The sequence below is a fragment of the Schistocerca nitens genome, chromosome 5 (assembly GCF_023898315.1).
Source record: "Schistocerca nitens isolate TAMUIC-IGC-003100 chromosome 5, iqSchNite1.1, whole genome shotgun sequence".
Taxonomy (NCBI): domain Eukaryota; kingdom Metazoa; phylum Arthropoda; class Insecta; order Orthoptera; family Acrididae; genus Schistocerca; species Schistocerca nitens.
Genome location: NC_064618.1, coordinates 522688304 through 522709219, shown reverse-complemented (window position 1 = coordinate 522709219; position 20916 = coordinate 522688304). Strand labels below are relative to the sequence as shown.

The 20916-nt window shown below is 38.5% G+C and overlaps 1 protein-coding gene across 1 annotated transcript in view; it reads right to left on the bottom strand.

The window, feature by feature from the left end:
- The window catches only part of LOC126259705 (tyrosine-protein phosphatase non-receptor type 23-like), a 196136-nt gene that overhangs the window by 78646 nt on the left and 96574 nt on the right, over positions 1 to 20916 (bottom strand). Inside the window, exon 4 of the mRNA XM_049956677.1 lies at positions 12076 to 12220. Within this exon, the coding sequence (XP_049812634.1) occupies positions 12076 to 12220 (145 nt within the window). The remainder of the gene's footprint in view (positions 1 to 12075; positions 12221 to 20916) is intronic.

Here is a 20916-nt window from a genome sequence, read left to right as displayed (position 1 = left end):
CAGCCATTCCTGCAACATGTCCAAGTAGGACAGTGTTCTTGGCAAAGAAGAATGGCCCATACAGTTTTTGACATGACAAGGCAGAAAAAACATTCACCTTTGGGGGATCCCACTCAAATTCAATGGATTTGTGTGGATGCTTTGTACCCCAGACTCGACAATTATGCCTGTTCACTTTCCCATTAGTTTGAAAATTGTCTTCGTTGCTAAAAATTAAGCACTCATCAATTCAGTTGTTGCAACTGCAAATAAAACTCAAAAACGATTGTCTTTGTCATCGTCATTGAGCTTCTGCACTAGCTCCAAATTGAATCGTTTCACAGACAACTGTCTCAGGACTTTCCACGCTGTCACTAGAGCCATTTTGAGTTCACGGGATGCACGATGCACCAATTTCTTTGGACTCCTTATGAATGTCTCTCGTAAGCACTCCACATTCACTTCACTCACACTGGGATGTATGCTTCTCTTTGCCGGACACAAGCAATCCGTCATAAAGAATTTGTTGTGTCAGAGGTAAATGGCCTTCCTTGTTGGTGTCTTCTTACCATACTTGGTTCTAGACATCTGCTGAACAGCTGCAGCAAACTTGCACACTTGTTTCTGTCAAACTCCAACACACAGAAAGCTCACTCCACACCTGAAACTCGCCATGTTTGTGACTAGTGCTGACTATCGGCAAATTACCAAAATATGCTGTGGCGATATACGTGCAAAAAAAAAAGAAAAATTATATATAACTTTCAGGGTTTCTCTTCAAAATGATATATGTATGATATCTGTATAATTTTTGGTTCTTGTGCAATAAATAATTGAAAGTGTTTCTGGATTTTATGTACTCCCTGCATTTTCTAACAAACTGAGAACTATAAACTGGCCTCTTGATAATAGTGTGTCAAGTGAAAAAAATTTTGCCGGCTGGAGTAGCTGAGTGGTTCTACGCGCTACAGCCTGTAACTGCACGACCGTTACGGTCGCAGGTTCGAATCCTGCCTCGGGCATGGATGTGTGTGACGTCCTTAGGTTAGTTAGGTTTAAGTAGTTCTAAGTTCTAGGGGACTGATGACCTCAGAAGTTAAGTCCCATAGTGCTCAGAGCCATTTGAAAAAAATTTCAAAACATTCGTAAGCTGTTTTCTAGATGTTTTCAACAAAACTTCCCCCCCCCCCCCCCCAAGCCTGGCGACAGAGAGTGGCCAATAAAATAAACTGGATTACACCAGGAGTAAAAGTTTCTAGTGCCAGGAAAAGACAGCTTCACAATGAGTTGAAACATAACAAAAATGCTGATTTTGTGGGATATGTAAAGAGATATAAGTATAAATTCAAAAAAATTGTACAGGCAGCAAAAAATTTGACTAACAACCTGTATATTAGTAAACATGAAAATAAATCAAAGGCAATTTGGGGCGTCATCAAATCTGAGTTGGGAGTAAAGAACAAGTGCCAAGAAATTGTCCAAATAAAAATTAAAAATGAGATAATTCTAGATCCTTTTCAAGTGTCAAACTGTTTCAACGATTTCTTCATAAATGTGGTAAAATCAGAAGTAGATAACGCAGCCCATCAGGACAAGGTAGATGACAACTTTGTAAACATAAAACAAAATGCAAGGCTTTAAACATTGAAAAGAATTTTCCCAAAAAGATGTAGAAGATGCTATAGCATCTTTAAAAACCAAGAAATCAGCTGGGTGGCATGAAATTCCGACCACTGCAGTCAAGGCTGTTTATAACGTTATTTCTCATGCATTGTCTAAAATTATTAATCAGTCATTTGAGGAAGGATATTTCCCAGATGTGTTAGAATATGCTGAAATAAGACCATTGTTCAAGAAAGGCTCACCAGATGACATGGGAAATTACTGCCCTATTTCCTTGCTGCCTGTTTTTGCTAAGGTGATAGAAAGGATTGTTGCAAACATTTTGAAAACTTTCTTAGAGGAAACAATGTTATAGTTAAAAATCAATTTGGATTTCAAAATGGAAAAAATACAATAAATGCTATCAGGGAATTCACTGAAAAGATAAGCTCTGCTTTAGACAAGGGTGAAAAGGTACAGATATTTTTTGTCATTTGACTGAAGCTTTTGACTTGGTCAATCACTTACTACTTCTACACAAACTAGAGAGGTATGGGATTGTGGACAGGGCATTGCAGTGGTTCAAATCTTATTTGTCAGAATAAAACAGAGTTATTGTAAATACAAATAGAAAAATCATTCTCGGACTGGAAAAAGATTTGTACAGCGGTCCCATAGGGCTCAATTTTAGAGCCTTATCTTTTTTCTGCTGTACATAAATGATTTACCTTTAAACATTGATGTTCACTCCATTTTATTCGCATATGAAACCTCAGTTTTAATTGAAAAAGACAATTTATAAAAAATTCATGATACTGTGGAAAACATAATGGGAAATCTAGAATTACGGTTTCAGCTAAATGGATTAAAACTCAATGTCACAAAAACACAGTTAGTGCAGTTCAGTGCTGTAACATCATCAGCATCTCCCATAAAAATAGTGCATGGCGATCAGGAAATGACTGAAGCAAGTTATGTAAAATTTCTAGGTCTAAATCTTGACAAATACTTAAACTGGAAGGCACATGTATACTTCTTAGCAAACAAACTAAACAGCCTAGTTTATGTGATGAATGTCTTATCTGGTTCCATCCTTATGGACACCAGGAAGATAATCTACCACAGCTACTTTGAGACTATAATTCGATATGGAATAATTTTCTGGGGAAACTCTATGAACAGCCCGAGATTACTTACACTTCAAAAGACAATCATAATGAACATGTGTTTAGTCCTGACAAAGACATCAGGTCACCCATTATTTAAAAAATTAAAAATACTAACCATTCTTTCTCTGTACATCTATGAATTTTTTATTTTCATATATAAAAATCAAAACTCACTTGACAATTTGCATTTCAACCACAATTACAGTACTCGTCACACTGTTTCAAACTTCCCTCTCATAATTTAAAACTTTACACTCAAACACCATTGTACATGGGATTAAAATTTACAATAAAGTAAATAACACAAATCTGTTAAATATGATCCACTAAAAAGAGTGTTATTTAATAAACTAGTGGAAAAATGTTATTCTTCAATTGAAGAATTCATACAGGTCAGTTTGGCAACTTGAAAAGAAAAGAAACAATAAAGATTATATATTGTATAATAAATTGTTAATATATTGTATAAATTGTATTGCAAGCTGTAAAATGACCATTAGTGTTATATATGTTCTTGTTAAACTGTTCATGTGTAAAATGCAGAAATGCTGCTGAAATATGTTAATTCTTATAACCTTATTTTTTTTAAAGTAATTTGATGTGTCTCCAGTACAAAAATCTTTGATTTGTAACTGTACATTATGAGATGAATAAACTACATTCTACATTCATTCTACATATGTGTCATGTTTATCAAAGATGTTTGACATTGACTGCCAAATGTTGGTTTATCAACAAAAATGAAGACTGGATACTACAGAAGGACAATGATCCAAAGCAACACAGCATGCTTTGCTGAAAAGGAGAAAGGTGTGCAAGTACTGGATTGGCACTCACATTGCTTGACGCTTATCCTATTGAAAATGTATGGTCTTACATCAATAACAAGTTGCAAGGAAAAAAGATTTTCAACTTGAAACAGCTGCCAACACAAATTTCATGTGTTTGGTGATCTCTTCCACATGAATACATGGAAAACTTGGTTTAAAGCATGCCTCAGAGAAGCCAAGCAATTATCGATGCTGCGAGTGACTGGATGTATAATTAATTGTAAACTCATTTTTATTTTGTACATATATGATATTAGTACATGTTTTAGTTTGTTGCCATATACATTTTTCTACTGATCTGACCCACAATCTTATTGAATAGCGTGCCTGTCCCATCAACCTATTCCTTATTTTAGTCAAGTTGTGCAATAATATTTTTTGTTTCCAAATTTAATGTAGCATCTCTTCATTAGTTACTCAGCCTATCCACCTAAGCTTAAGCATTCTTCTTTTTCATCAAAATTCAGAAACTAATATGCTCTTCCTGATGAAATCTCCTCAGGCTTCCATCCAGTTAGCTGTGTCCAAAATCCACGACGTTTCGATGAGTGTCATTCTCATCTTCGCCAGTAGATGATGAGAATGACACTCATCGAAATGTGATGGATTTTTGACAGAGCTCCCCAGATGGAAGCCCGAGAAGATTTCATCATCAGTGTACACCAGGAAAGCCTTCATTCACATGTAATATGCTCTTCCTGCCTGTACTGTTTATTGTACACATTTCAGTCTCATCTAAAGTGACATTCCAGACAAATACTTTCAGCAAAGACTTACTGACACTTAATTTTATTTTCAGTCTCAACAAATTTCTGAATACAAGCTGAAATGCAATACTATGGGCTTGGATATTTTGTGTTTCATTATTTGCTCTATATTGTTTCCCCCCGCCCCCTTACCCCTATGACTGCCACCACCACACACAAATTAGATTAGATTAGATTCAGTTTTCGTTCCACAGACCCAAAAATGAGATGGTTCTCATAGGTGTGGAACAAGTCAGAAAGTTTAACATAAAAGAACATTTAGAATATAATACTCACTAACCTGGTCAATTGTCAGGAGATTGTCAAAATATGTGAATACATTAAGGTAACCTGGTACTGCTAATATTTACAGAATTAATACACTGTCAGAATGAAACATAATTACCTACTTTTAATAAATTTGTCACCACAAAATACCTAATCTCAATTATAGTGAACAAGTGCTGTCAAAACTGAAATCTAAAAGGCATTTTTCCTTAAGCTGGTCTAACAGTCCCTGTTAAGATATTCATCTAAAGAGCAGAAGGAGTTACCTATCAAAAAGTCTTTCAAACACTGTTTAAACTGTGTTTTATCTGAAACCAAGTTTTTAATGGCTGCTGGCAATTTATTGAAAATTTGTGTTCCTGAATACTGGACCCCTTTTTGGATGAAGGTAAGTGATTTTAGGTCTTTATGTAGATTGTTCTTATTCCTAGTATTTATACTATGTATTGAGCTATTAGTTGGAAACAGAGGCACATTACATGCAACAAATTTCATTAAGGAATGAATATACTGGGAAGCTGTGGTTAAAATACAAAGTTCCTTGACCATGTTTCTACATGATGTTCTAGAATTTACCCCACAAATGAGTCTTTATTATATGCTTTTCACGCTGAAAACCTTTACCCTTTGCTTGGTTTGACTAGCTACCCTAGAATATTACGCCATATGACATAAGAGAATGAATGTAAGCAAAGTATGCAAGTTTCTTTATATTTATATCTCCTACATCTGACATAATTCTCACTGCAAATACATACTCGCTTAGGTGCTTCAGCAATTCTGTGGTATGCCCTTCCCAACTGAACCTATTATTCAGTTTTAATCCTACAAATTTAACACTGTCAACCTCTTCCATCTGCTTGTCTTCATATGTTACACATATGCTGAAAGGAAATCTCTAATGAGTCTTTTCAAAGTTTAATGATGGTGAATTAGCTTTAAACTATTTATTAATACAGGGTGTTTCAAAAATGACCGGTATATTTGAAACGGCAATAAAAACTAAACGAGCAGCGATAGAAATACACCGTTTGTTGCAATATGCTTGGGACAACAGTACATTTTCAGGCAGACAAACTTTCGAAATTACAGTAGTTACAATTTTCAACAACAGATGGCGCTGCGGTCTGGGAAACTCTATAGTACGATATTTTCCACATATCCACCATGCGTAGCAATAATATGGCGTAGTCTCTGAATGAAATTACCCGAAACCTTTGACAACGTGTCTGGCGGAATGGCTTCACATGCAGATGAGATGTACTGCTTCAGCTGTTCAATTGTTTCTGGATTCTGGCGGTACACCTGGTCTTTCAAGTGTCCCCACAGAAAGAAGTCACAGGGGTTCATGTCTGGCGAATAGGGAGGCCAATCCACGCCGCGTCCTGTATGTTTCGGATAGCCCAAAGCAATCACACGATCATCGAAATATTCATTCAGGAAATTAAAGACGTCAGCCGTGCGATGTGGCCGGGCACCATCTTGCATAAACCACGAGGTGTTCACAGTGCCGTCTAAGGCAGTTTGTACCGCCACAAATTCACGAAGAATGTCCAGATAGCGTGATGCAGTAATCGTTTCGGATCTGAAAAATGGGCCAATGATTCCTTTGGAAGACATGGCGGCCCAGACCAGTACTTTTTGAGGATGCAGGGAAGATGGGACTGCAACATGGGGCTTTTCAGTTTCCCATATGCGCCAGTTCTGTTTATTGACGAAGCCGTCCAGGTAAAAATAAGCTTCGTCAGTAAACCAAATGCTGCCCACATGCATATCGCCGTCATCAATCCTGTGCACTATATCGTTAGCGAATGTCTCTCGTGCAGCAATGGTAGCGGCGCTGAGGGGTTGCCGCGTTTGAATTTTGTATGGATAGAGGTGTAAACTCTGGCGCATGAGACGATACGTGGACGTTGGCGTCATTTGGACCGCAGCTGCAACACGGTGAACGGAAACCCGAGGCCGCTGTTGGATCACCTGCTGCACTAGCTGCGCGTTGCCCTCTGTGGTTGCCGTACGCGGTCGCCCTACCTTTCCAGCACGTTCATCCGTCACGTTCCCAGTCCGTTGAAATTTTTCAAACAGATCCTTTATTGTATCGCTTTTCGGTCCTTTGGTTACATTAAACCTCCGTTGAAAACTTCGTCTTGTTGCAACAACACTGTGTTCTAGGCGGTGGAATTCCAACACCAGAAAAATCCTCTGTTCTAAGGAATAAACCATGTTGTCTACAGCACACTTGCACGTTGTGAACAGCACACGCTTACAGCAGAAAGACGACGTACAGAATGGCGCACCCACAGACTGCGTTGTCTTCTATATCTTTCACATCACTTGCAGCGCCATCTGTTGTTGAAAATTGTAACTACTGTAATTTCGAAAGTTTGTCCACCTGAAAATGTACTGTTGTCCCAAGCATATTGCAACAAACGGTGTATTTCTATCGCTGCTCGTTTAGTTTTTATTGCCGTTTCAAATATACCGGTCATTTTTGAAACACCCTGTATAAGTGAAAAGTGGATTAGCAGCAATGTCTAATTTGTACTTGACTTGCTGCTTATTGCAGTGTTTGTATCATCTGCAAACAAAACAAACTTAGCGTCATAAATGTACACAAGAAAAAACAATGGACCCAAGATGGAACCTTGAGGAACACTAGATGAAATTAATTTCCAATGAGATGCAGAATGATTGCTTACTCCACAGGTCTTTCACAATGACACCCTTTACTTCCTGTTAGTAAGACTCGAACCATTTCACAGCACTTTTGGTGACACCATAATATTCTAATTTACTAAAGAGAATGCTGTGATTTGCAGAGTTGAAGGCTTTTGAAAAGTCACAGAAAATGCCAGTAGCCTCTAATTTGTTATCTAATGAATTAAGTACATTCTCACTGCAACGTGCAAATAGTCTCCTCTATATTGGAACCCTTAAGGAACCCCAACCATGACTTGGACAATATGTTATTTGCAGTCAGAGCTTAAGGAGATGCTTGGGCATAATCTTTTCAAATATTTTAGAAAATCCCAGCAAAAGTGAACTTGATTGATAGTTTTATGGTATCTACATATCCCCCTCTTGACAAGAGGCTTAACTTCAGGATATTTTAGCCAGTCTGGAAATGTTCCACTGATACGAGATTGATTACACAAATAACTTAAGACAGAACTCAACTCGCATGAGCACTCTTTGATTAACTTCACTGACATGTTATCATAACCACTAAAAAACTTTGATCTTAAGTATTTTACGATGGATACTACTTCTTTGGGAGATGTGAGTGTAATTTCTATTATACTGAATTTATTTGTAAAGACTGGTCTTAGATACTCCATTGCACTATTCACTGAACCTGATAACCACAAGCTGTCACTAAGAGAAACAATGAACTTGTTTAAGAGGTTTGCAACACTATATGCACTTGTTACCAATGTCTCATTTATTTTCAGAGCTATTTGTTCCTCTTCCTTTTTGGCCCCATCTGTCTCTGTCTTCACTATACCCTGTATATTTTTTATTGCCTGATGTAATTGTCTTTTTCTCATAATAAAGCTGCTTAGATTTCTGGATTACTTACTTCAATATTTTGCAGTATTTTTTGTAATGCATTACAATGCCAACACCAGAGCTGTTCCTAGGTAGTGAGCACAGTGTCCTTTTTGCCCCACATGACATCTTCATTCCTTGTGTAATCCATGTTTTATTTTTAGACTTCTGTTTGATTCGAAAGAGTATGTAACTTTATTAATGAATGCTATGTATTTTCCTTTTGAGTCAGAAGTACTGTAAGCATCAATCCATTCCATGTCTTTGAGCAATCTTATAATATTCTCACTTTTTGAATGCTTTATTACCCTAATGTACTCAGATTCAATAGATTTTTCATCCGGACAAGTTCAACTTTTAACACAAAGTGCTGCATGTCATGATCAGATAGCCCATTTACCATTGGTTTTGTGACATGTCTTTCTTCCCTAGATTTGTCTACAAAGACACTATCAATAGCAGTATCAGAACATTCACATACCCTTGTAGGAAAAACAGTAGGAATTAAATTGAATGACAGTGTTACTGACAGCAATTATTGTTCACTGACAGAGCTTTTCAATAAAACCACATTAAAACCACTAGCAAGCACCATTTCCTTTTAACTGTGAAATGGGACAGCAAAGCTTCTGTTTTTTATTTTATTTTGTTTTTTATGAAGAGGTTAAAGTTTCCTGAAGGTGCTCTGTATATACTTACTATTACAAAGGACATACTATGAAATACAACTTCTGTTGCACACTCTTCTGAGCAAAAATAATTAATGTCAATATTCTTGAAATTAAACCAGTGGAAACAACTGCTTTCTCCATATTTTCTGTTCAGAAGTAAGAAGCTAACTTGAATCCTGTAACATTTAACATATCTATACCAATGGTCACATGATGTTCAGAGAGGCAGATTATATCAACTGGTTTGCCCAACTCTAATTCTTCAACACAAATAAGCAACTCATTAAGTTTACCCCTTAGTCTTTAGATATTCTGATGCAACAAGGATAACTGATTTTGTGCACTGGCTGAATTACATCTGGATAAGCCTAGTTTTTCTGCCAATTTTTGAATAACTCCAGTTTCAATCAAGAGTTGTTTGCATGAATTGTGTTCATTATAATTTGCTTTCTGGCTACCTGTTTTATCAATGTGAATGTCATTTTAAGCACGTCTCTCAACAGCTTTTATTTCTGCCCTTCCTACCCAGGAAAGAACAGCTGCTCTGTCACTTGTAACCACTGGTACTTTACCACTTGTGGTGATGCCGCCCCCCCCCCCCCCCCCATTTGCTATCAGCCCAGACAGTTTTCCCTTCCCTTTCCTGTTGAGGTGAAGACCATGCCTGATATAGTCCCACCTACTGATAGAATGAACAAAAAGCACACCAATATGCCACCCCACACCTGATCCATGCAGCAATTTCACCTCTAAATTAACTCTCGTAACACAAGAGTTTAAATGAGACCAGTCATGGTGTCGCAGAACAGATAAAAGCCCAACACCAGTATGTCTCGTTGCTGAAGCTGCCTTTACCAGGTCACCCTCAGTTGAATAGTTAGGTCCCCATCTATGCTGATGCCCACTCCACCCCCTATCACCATGGTGTCTGCCTTTGTGAAGTCTTTGCAAAGTGAATCTACCTCCTCAATCACCAGACCCAGCCTTGCACTAGGTTTAAAAATCTTGTGACCTGCTAACCTCACCCTAGTTCATCCTGCAACAGTTGGCCAACACCTCTACCACGTGAACTACTTAACAACAAAACTTTCTCCTTCTTCACAAGTTTTTCTGACTTCTTAATTCTAAAACATTTTTTGGAAGTTTGCTTTGTCCTACTTCTAAAACTACTTGTGGCTCATCACTTGCCAACTGTGACAACAGATCATACCTGTTTCCCAAGTTGACAACAAAACTGTCTCAGAAAGTTCTACTCCTATTTCTTCCACAACCTGTTGTCTTTCTTTCCCCTTCTCCCCCTTAACCTTTCCAGATCTTTTTCTGCCTTATCTAGTTCCACCTGAATGGCAGCAATCTTCTCCTCCTGTGCCACCATCTTCCTATCTCTACAGCAAATCCTATACAAACAATGAAATCACAATTAGCTCTCCAACATGTACTTGGTTCTTGCAATATATATACATACATTTTCCCTTGATATATTTGGTCTCCCTACCTGCCTACATCTTTTCACCAGCCATTTTCTTTGAATCAACTCCTATTCCTCTTTTAACAATTTCTTATGGACTAACCCCCCCCCCCCCCCCCCTCACGCCACAATCACCATTTTATTGTATCTCCTCCAGGTGTCTTCTTGTGCCTCTCAATGACCCTTCTCCCAGTTTCTCCATAAACTTCTTTCTCACTCATCCTCATTTTCTTTATCACTCAATTCCACCAGGAATCTGTGATTGATTTATACATTTTCACTTTTAACCTGCAGTATACAAATATTTTACAAACAAGATCATCTCTTGAAAGTTGCTATTTCATTTCAGGTACTCAGTAAACAATTATCTAAAGATAAATACAAAAGTTTGAAGGAAGAAGGTTTCATAATAATAAATTTCACTAAAAAAATCTTAAGAAATATTTTTCCATTACTGTATTTCTTTCGGTATTTCTATTATGTGTTCTCCTTTTAAAGTTTTACAAATGACCACTCGATGGCACTATTTGATGTGGCTTTAGTACTATTTTAAAATCTGAAATTTCTTATTTTTAAACAGTGGCACTGAGTAGTTTGTTTACAGAAGTACCATTGGTTTACTATTTTCATAAGAACTAATTCAGTGAAAATGTCTCGAATATCTCTCTGTTCAACTTCCAGTAATCAATAAAATTCAAAATAGTCTGTTGACATTTGGTTTGCATGATTTTGTCTCGGCCATGGTTGTGTCACTGAGGAATTTTGTGAAGGTTGATCAAAATCTGTTGTTCCAAAACCATAATGATGCTGTGGTACACATGATTGAAGAGGGTGGTATCTGACTTACTGTGAGATAGAGGCATCCTTAAACTATGGAAAACTGCAGTACATTTGACTTTTCATAAATAGTTAATTGTGAAAAAGAAATGTTCCTAGTGGATTCTGCACAAATGGATCAATACTCAAAACAGGCTTGTGACAACTGGCATTAGGATATGGTCCAAAAATTCAACTGAAGAAACGCAAAATATGTATAACCTGGAAACTAAGCTGCAGTAACCTGTTTTAATGTTCCAAGATCAACCAAATCCAACAAAAGCAGTCTGTTCATCAAGAAATTCCAAATATATGATCACCAGTTTCTTTAATTAAAATTACATGTTGTGGCCATTACTATATAGCATTGATAAACAGTTTTACCAGAAGGCTTACAATTATTTGTTACCCACAAGTCATCAATCAAAACAGGAAAAGCAAATGAAAATGATGCATCATTCTTCATCTTGACAATGCCAACTGATACACAATGTTCCAAACAATTTATTACTTGGCTGACAAACACATTAAAATTATTGTGTCAGTGTCTGTATTAACTTGATTTATTGATTATAGACTTCTGTTTGTTCTTTCTATGAAGCAAAAATGTGTGGACAGCAATTATCATCATTGCAAAAAGCTTTCAATCCTTCCAAAACCATGTTTTGAGGGCTCAACAACAAAGTGGGAAAAATGTTTCCAAAATTGATTACAACACATGCAAAGTGTAGAAATTTCACATCTACATCGATACTCCATACGCCACCGTATGATATGTGGCAGAGGGTACCCTGTAACCTATTTAAAGGTGTATGTTTTGAGAAATATTAATATTGTGTGCACAAACTTAAAAGTCTGTTCTCATATTTTCATTTCAGACTCTAACATTCAAAGTTACTCAATTCTTAAAAAAATTTAAAAATTGGTAGAAACATTTCACTGTAATATACTGCTTACCTGTTACTATAGGTCTCCTATTATCCATCATGCTCTTCTCCAATACACATTCTTGAGCCTGAGCCAGTGAAAGATAATACATAAACTGCATAATATCTGCAGCCAGATCCACTCCTGCTGGCTGTGGGAAGCGGTCTTTTAAATGCTAAAAAAAGGAGGGACAATATAATTAATTACATAATATTGTAATGCATTAATTACAGAAGAGGTGTGGGATAGGAAGGGGCAGGGAGAGTGGATAGGGAAGGGGGAGATGCTTTACTGTTGCTTGTGGGGATGTTCAGGTACATGGTGAGGACAGGATGGTTGGCTGTTCAGTGCAGCATTTGGATGCAGTTCTTGGTGGAAAGGGGGAGAACAGAGAAGGAGAAAGGACTGTGCAGGTGTGCAGGGAGGACAGCAAGCTTGTGTAAGGCTGGAGTGAGAGCAGGGATGGGGACAAAAGGAGGTGGGGACTGCAACTGGCGAAGGTCAAGGCCACGGGGTTATAGGTACGACAGACGTGTTATAGGGAGCATGTATTTCAGAAAAGCTGGTGTTGGCGGCACAGAATATGAAGTAGTCATTGACACCAGACACACATGTCGTGTGGCAAGCTTGGCTACAGGGTGGTGACCTCAGTCACAGTTTGGCAATGGTCATTATTGCTGCCAGACAGCTTGTTAGTGGTCACGTTCACATAGGATACCACACAGTTTTTTATACCAAGTTGGCAGATCAGGTGACTGTCTTTGATAGGGTATGAGATGTCTGTGACATGACTGGAGTAGATGGAAGTAGTAGGATGCATGGGACAGGTCTTTCAGCTAGACGTATTATGGGTATACGAGACATACGGCATGTAGTTGGCATCAAGTGTGGATTTGTGAGGGGTAATACTATTGCCTTGGTTGGGTGGATGACAAAACATCACTGTGGCAGAACTGGAGAGAACAATTCTCCCTTCCGGACACAATATTATTTGACTTTCAAAAGGCATTCGACTCAATTCTGCATTGTCGCTTGCTCCAAAAAGTGTGCGCTTATGGTCTATTCGATGACATATGCAGTTGGATAGAATGTTTTCTCCCCCATGAGCCATGGACCATACCATTGGTGGGGAGGCTTGCATGCCTCAGCGATACAGATAGCCGTACGATAGATTCCACCACAACGGAGGGGTATCTATTGAGAGGCCAGACAAACATGTGGTTCCTGAAGAGGTGCAGCAGCCTTTTCAGTACTTACAGGGGCAACAGTCTGGATGATTGACTGATCTGGCCTTGTAACACCAACGAAAACGGCCTTACTGTGCTGGTACTGTGAACGGCTGAAAGCAAGGGGAAACTACAGTCATAATTTTTCCCAAGTGCATGCAGCTCTACTGTATTGTTAAATGATGATGGTGTCCTCTTATGTAAAATATTCCGGAGGTAAAATATTCGGACCTCCGCGCGGGGACTACTCAGGAGGATGTCGTTATCAGGAGAAAGAAAACTGGTGTTCTATGGATCGGAGTGTGTAATGTCAGATCCCTTAATCAGGCAGGTGGGTTAGAAAATTTAAAAAAGGAAATGGATAGGTTAAAGTTAGATATAGTGGGAATTATGAAGTTCGGTGGCAGGAGGAACAAGACTTCTGGTCAGATAAGCACAGGGTTATAAATAGAAAATCAAATAGGGGTAATGCTGGAGTAGGTTTAATAATGAATAAAAAAAATAGGAGTGTGGGTAAGCTACTACAAACAGCATAGTGAATGCAGATGACAAAGAGATTGATGAAAAGTATGATGAGATAAAAGAAATTATTCAGATAGTAAAGGAAGACAAAAATTTAATAGTATGGGTGACTGGAATTCGGTAGTAGGAAAAGGAAGGGAAGGAAATGTAGTAGGTGACTATGGACTGGGGGGGGGGGGGGGGGGTAAGAAATGAAATAGGAAGCTGCCTGGTAGAATTTTGCACAGAGCATAACTTAATCATGGCTAACACTTGGTTCAAGAATCATGAAAGAAGGTTGTATACATGGAAGAGGCTTGGAGATACTGGAAGGTTTCAGATAGATTATATAATGGTAAGAGAGAGATTTAGGAACCAGGTTTTAAATTTTAAGACATTTCCAGGGGCAGATGTGGAAAATGACCACAATCTATTGGTTATATTGTTACTATTAAAACTGAAGAAACTGCAAAAAGGTGGGAATTTAAGGAGATGGGACCTGGATAAACTGAAAGAACCAGAGGTTGTACAGAGTTTCTGGGAGAGCATAAGGGAATGATTGACGGGAATGGGGGAAAGAAATACAGTAGAAGAAGAATGGGTAGCTCTGAGGGATGAAGTAGTGAAGGCAGCAGAGGATCAAGTAAGTAAAAAGACGAGGGCTAGTAGAAATCCTTGGGTAATAGAAGAAATAGTGAATTTAATTGATGAAAGGAGAAAATATAAAAATGCAGTAAATGAAGCAGGCAAAAAGGAATACAAACGTCTCAAAAATGAGATCGACAGGAAGTGCAAAATGGCTAAGCAGGGATGGCTAGAGGACAAATGTAAGGATGTAGAGGCATATCTCACTAGGGGTAAGATAGATACTGCTTACAGGAAAATTAAAGAGACCTTTGGAGAAAATAGAACCACTTGTATGAATATCAAGAGCTCAGATGGAAACCCAGTTCTACGAAAAGAAAGGAAAGCAGAAACGTGGAAGGAGTATGTGGAGGGTCTATACAAGGGCAATGTTCTTGAGGACAATATTATGGAAATGGAAGAGGATGTAGATGAAGATGAAATGGGAGATATGATACTGCGTGAAGAGTTTGACAGAGCACTGAAAGACCTAAGGTGAAACAAGGCCCCGGGAGTAGACAACATTCCATTAGAACTACTGACAGCCTTGGTAGAGCCAGCCCTGACAAAACTCTACCATCTAGTGAGCAAGATGTATGAGACATGCGAAATACCCTCAGACTTCAAGAAGAATATAATAATTCCAATTCCAAAGAAAGCAGGCATTGACAGATGTGAAAATTACCGAACTATCAGTTTAATAAGTCACGGCTGCAAAATACTAACACGAATTCTTTACAGGCAAATGGAAAAACTGCTAGAAACCAACCTTGGGGAAGATCAGTTTGGATTCCGTAGAAATATTGGAACACGTGAGGCAATACTGACCCTACGACTTATCTTAGAAAATAGACCAAGGAAAGGCAAACCTACATTTCTAGCATTTGTAGACTTAGAGAAAGCTTTTGACGATGTTGACTGGAATACTCTCTTTCAAATTCTGAAGGCGACAGGGGTAAAATACAGGGAGCGAAAGGCTATTTACAATTTTTACAGAAACCAGATGGCAGTTATAGGAGTCGAGGGGCATGAAAGGGAAGCAGTAGCTGGGAAAGGAGTGAGACAGGGTTGTAGTCTACTGCCGATGTTATTCAGTCTGTATATTGAGAAAGCGGTAAAGGAAAAAAAAGGAAAATTTGGAGTGGGTATTAAAATCCATGGAGAAGAAATAGAAACTTTGAGGTTCGCCTGATGACATTGTAATTCTGTCAGAGACAGCAAAGGACTTGGAAGAGCAGTTGAATGGAATGGAAAGTGTCTTGAAAGGAGGATATAAGATGAACATCAACAAAAGCAAAACGAGGATAATGGAATGTAGACGAATTAAGTCGGGTGGTGCTGAGGGAATTAGATTAGGGAATGAGACACTTAAAGTAGTAAAGGAGTTTTGCTATTTGGGGAGCAAAATAACTGATGATGGTCAAAATAGAGAGGATATAAAATGTAGACTGGCAATGGCAAAGACAGTGTTTCTGAAGTAGAGAAATTTGTTAACATTGAGTACAGATTTAAGTGTCAGGAAGTCGTTTCTGAAAGTATTTGTACGGAGTGCAACCACGTATGGAAGTGAAACATGGACAATAAATAGTTTGGACAATAAGAGAATAGGAGCTTTCAAAATGTGGTGCTACAGAAGAATGCTGAAGATAAGATGGGTAAATCACATAACTAATGAGGAGGTATTGAACAGAATTGGGGAGAAGAGAAATTTGTGGCACAGCTTGACTAGAAGAAGGGATCGGTTGGTAGGGCATGTTCTGAGGCATCAAGAGGTCACCAATTTAGTATTGGAGGGCAGCGTGGAGGGTAAAAATTGTAGAGGGAGACCAAGAGATGAATGCACTAAGCAGATTCAGAAGGATGTAAGTTGCAGTAGGTACTGGGAGATGAAGAAGCTTGCACAGGATAGAGTAGCATGGAGAACTGCATTAAACCAGTCTCTGGACTAAAGACCACAACAACAACAATAGAAAGTTTTCTAACAGACAGAAGGCAGTATTTCGTCCTGAATGGGGAGACTTCAACAGAAGCAAGTGTAACATCAGGTGTGCTCCAGGGCAGCATAATATGTGCACTGCCTTTTATGATTTACATAAATGATCTGGTTGATGGTATTGACAGCAGCATTAGACAGTTTGCCAATGATGCTGTAGTCTACAGGAAAATAGTATCACACAAAAGTTGTGAACAAATCAATGAGGATTTGCAGAAAATAAATGTGTTGTGTAATGACTGGCAGCTATCTCTCAATATTAGTAAGTGTAACCTACTGCGTATAACAAAGCGAAAATCCCCATTAATGTATGAGTACAAAATAAATGCCCAGTCTTTGGAAGCAATAACATCCGTCAAGTATCTGGGTGTGACTACTCGAAATGATCTCAAATGGAATGATCAGATTTCACAAGTAACGGGTAAGGTGAACTCTAGATTGCAGTTTATTGGTAGAATCCTGAAGTGATGCAGTCCTCCAACAAAGGAAATTGCTTACAATACTTTAGTTTGTTCTGTCTCAGAGTAATGTTCGTCTGTATGGGACCCTTACCAGTTGGGTCTGTTTCAAGAGATTGAGAAGGTCCAAAGAAGAGCGGCAAGATCTGTGATTGGTACATTTTGCCATCGCGAGAGCACTGCAAATCTCATAGAAAGTTTGAAGTGGAACACACTTGCAGGCAGATGACATGCTAAACAGAAGGGGCTGCTCACTAAATTCCAAAATCTGATCTTCACCGAGGATGTAGAGCATATATTATTACCACCAACTTTCAGATCACACAATGATCACCATTCAAAGATAGGGAAATTAGAGGTCATACTGAGGAGTTCAGACAGTCATTTTTACCTTGCGCGATCCGCGAGTGGAACAGAGGGGGGGAAATATGTCTTTGGCGCGAAAAGTGCCCACCGCCACACACCGCTTGATGGTTAGGGGAATATATATGTAGATGTAGATGTAGATGTTCATGTAGATGTACATGTAGATATAGAATGAGAAGCAGTTGAAACCTTGATGGAGAATGTGATTCAGTTGCTCCTGTTCTGAGTGGTGCTGAGTCATGGAGGGGGCACCCTTTTGCTCGTCAGTGAGTATGTGGGAGATGGCAGACTGGGGAGTCATAGCATGGGACTTCTGTTTCTGGACAAGGTTGGGTAGCATAATTTCTACCTGTGAATGCCTCAGTGAAGCCCTTGGCAGAAGGACTGCTCATCACTTCAGACACGATGACCATGAGTGGCTAGACTGTATGGAACAGACCTTCTGGTGTGAAATAGGTGGCAGCTGTCAAAATAGAATATTGTTGGTGATTGGTAAGTCTGAAAAGGGCAGTCGCATTGACAGAGCCATCCGTGAGGTGGACGCTGACACAGAGGAAGGTGGCCTGTTGGTATAGTAGGACCAGGAGAAGTGAAGTGAAGTGAAGTGAAGTTATTGAGGTTCTGGAGAAATATGGGTAGGGTGTCCTTGCCCTCAGTTCGGTCATAAAAATAGAATGAAAATATAGGTGTGAGTCCCATATAAATCATTTTCCTAAACTGATCATTTGATTTTCACCTCTCCTCATCACAATGTTTATGTTTGATCAAAGATTCTCCATTATCAATAAAACCCCTTCTTTTGTTTCACTGAGAAGAAGACATTATCCCTTTCTCATACTTTTATAAGTAATATTTTAGTGTTGATTCTTTAATTTATGTCTATTGAGCTATATTATCTTCTGGCTTAAACACTGCAGTCTTTTATTATTCCAAGCTGTCACAGAGGAATTTTAATATTTTTGCTACCTTGCTCCAGAAACATCTTGTACATACTGAATGACTGACACTTGGAATCTGCAGTTAACAGAACCTCCGCAGAAGTTATAACCTTACCATGGACATAGTAGAGAACCCTCTGTGAATATTTGGACCCCACCGGAAGCTTTTGATACCTTGGGAAGTTTCAATAGACACATGCATAGCAACAAAAGTATTGCTATAGAATTAGAAAAATCAGGTTTTTAATTTATAAGAAAATTTATGATAAAGTTGAGAAACCATTATTTAATCTTTTTTGTGATCATATTACAATCAAGTAAATGTGGAAAGAGCTTCTGTTCATGTGATATTAGCAGACATGCAACAGAACAAAAGTTGGCCTAAGCACTAGCTATCAAAACTCTGATTCATTCACTTGGAAAAAGAGAGGAACTGATGGAAGAATTGAAGAAATATGGAAATCATTCAGTCTCCAGATCAAATGAAACACCAAGGGGCAGGGATGTCAAAGAAATCTACAACAAACCACTAGTAACAAAGGAGGTGTGAAAACCTGACAAATTATCTGTGGCAGAGAGGACAATTCACTAGACAGAGTTTAGAGAAGGCTAGATGAGGCAAATGTTGACAGCATTAGCGGGAAATGATAAAAGAAGTAAATAATACAAAAGAAATTACCACTGGGGAAAGCCAACAACAGAAGTTACAAAGTATAAACTAGACCCAAGAGGGACAAATAAATGAAATGAGTCTGGAAGAAAGTAGGTGAGAGTACATAGCATAGATGAAGTAAGGCAATGTAAAGGAATCAGATGAAGAAATTCAAAAGAGGCCTCATTTTCAGGTGATTTTCTGAATCTATCAGAAGTAAGTGGATAGTTAACAGCAGCAGATACTCTGGATGGATTTATAGAATAGGCACAGATTATTCTTCACACACTAACACTTAGTAAAGTTTCTCAGAAATGGACCCACTATTCAAAGGAGTATATAATGAAAAAAATGTCAGCTCTGAAGGAAAGAAGAACAATGATTAAGTTGAGAAGTCATGCCAGCACTTGTGTAAAGATCAGAAAACCATGAGGAACATAAGAAATTCCTTCTTCATGAGATTATAAACAATTTATTACTAATTTCTCACCATTCTAAAACACAGATTGGAGACAAATAAAATATTTGGAATGCTAAGGCACAAAACACGCCTCAAATTTTAACTCTCCTTGTGACATTTACTTATTAAATTTTATCCTACAAATTTTCGCACTATTTTATTAACTGTCTACTCAAAAATATGTAGAGCAACATCAATTTATTACAGTAAAAATATAATGAGAATACCATGTGGCAAAGACAGAAATGTCAAACAAAATGATGAAAAATAAGAGCATCTGATTGCTCAAGCATATGTTCGTTTACACAAAACAAGTTCTTCTACTACCGCCCTCCCCCCTTACACACACACACACACACACACACACTACCACTACCACCACCAACACCAACGGCCCTTTTTTTCATTTTTTATGAAAATAACTGGCAATGTTTTTAAATTTATTACATTCATACAGATCCCTTTGTGAAACATGTCTAATCCCATGACATTACAAATATCATAATGAAAAGTCTATTTTAAGAACTCACGAAATAGTGGAGATGTTGAGTTGTTGATAGGGAAATAAACAAGACTGAATTCTGTAAGCTCCTCCTTTGTTTAAAAGTAAGAGAGAGAGAGAGAGAGAGAGAGAGAGAGAGCATGCATACATACATGTGTGTGTGTGTGTGTGTGTGTGTGTGTGTGTGTGTGTGTGTCAATACTCTGCTGGTGACCTCCCACTTCATGGAGATCAAAAACCATTCCAAGAAAATATTGAACCATTAGACCTTTTGGTCAATCAGCTTCAGAAACAAATGGAAGCACTTTCATTGGCCATTTCCCCCTCCCACTAATGGTACTCAAATATGAACTGCTTTCCACCAGGAATTTTCTCAGAGTTTATTTCCAACTGCTGGAGAACACCAGCCATCCTGGGGAAGTCACTCGTCCTTTAAGACATTGTAGTCAGCACATAGTATGTGATGTTCTTCTTGTTTTGGGCAACATTTTATTTGCTAATTTTAATGTTGTACAGGCACACTGCAGCTAATAAGGATAACTTACTTTCTTAAGCAGCAGTGTAGTATACTTTAGCAATGAGTAAGAAGCTATTCCCACATTCAGGACACAGGCATCGGGACTGGCCGCGCAATATGGCACTGAAGTACACCAGTAGCATGAGGAAATAAAACTGGGAGTGAGCTGTGACAGTGGGTCCTACTCGGTGATTCTGAATGGCGGGTACCCACCAACATTTAGGCACAAAACTAAGACATTTTCTTTATCAAATATTCTTTATTAAAAGCCACCTTGAGCACAGTAACTACTAGGGTAAGCCTAAGTCTCTTCGAAGCTTTATTACTACAGTGCTATCATGCAGTGAAGCATTTGTGTAAGGAAAAGAATGACAATTATTAGTCTGCCAACAATCTACAAATAGTTCCAGGGTTGGTTGGTTGGTTTGCAAGGGGGGGGGGGGGGGGGGGAGCTAATAGCAAGGTCATTGGTCCCATCAGATTAGGGAAGGATGGGGAAGGAAGTTGGCCATCCCCTTTCAAAGGAACCATCCCAACATCTGCCTGAAACGATTTAGGAAAATCATGCAAAACCTAAATCGGGATGGCCGGATGCGGGTTTGAACCATCATCCTCCAGAATGCAAGTCCATCGT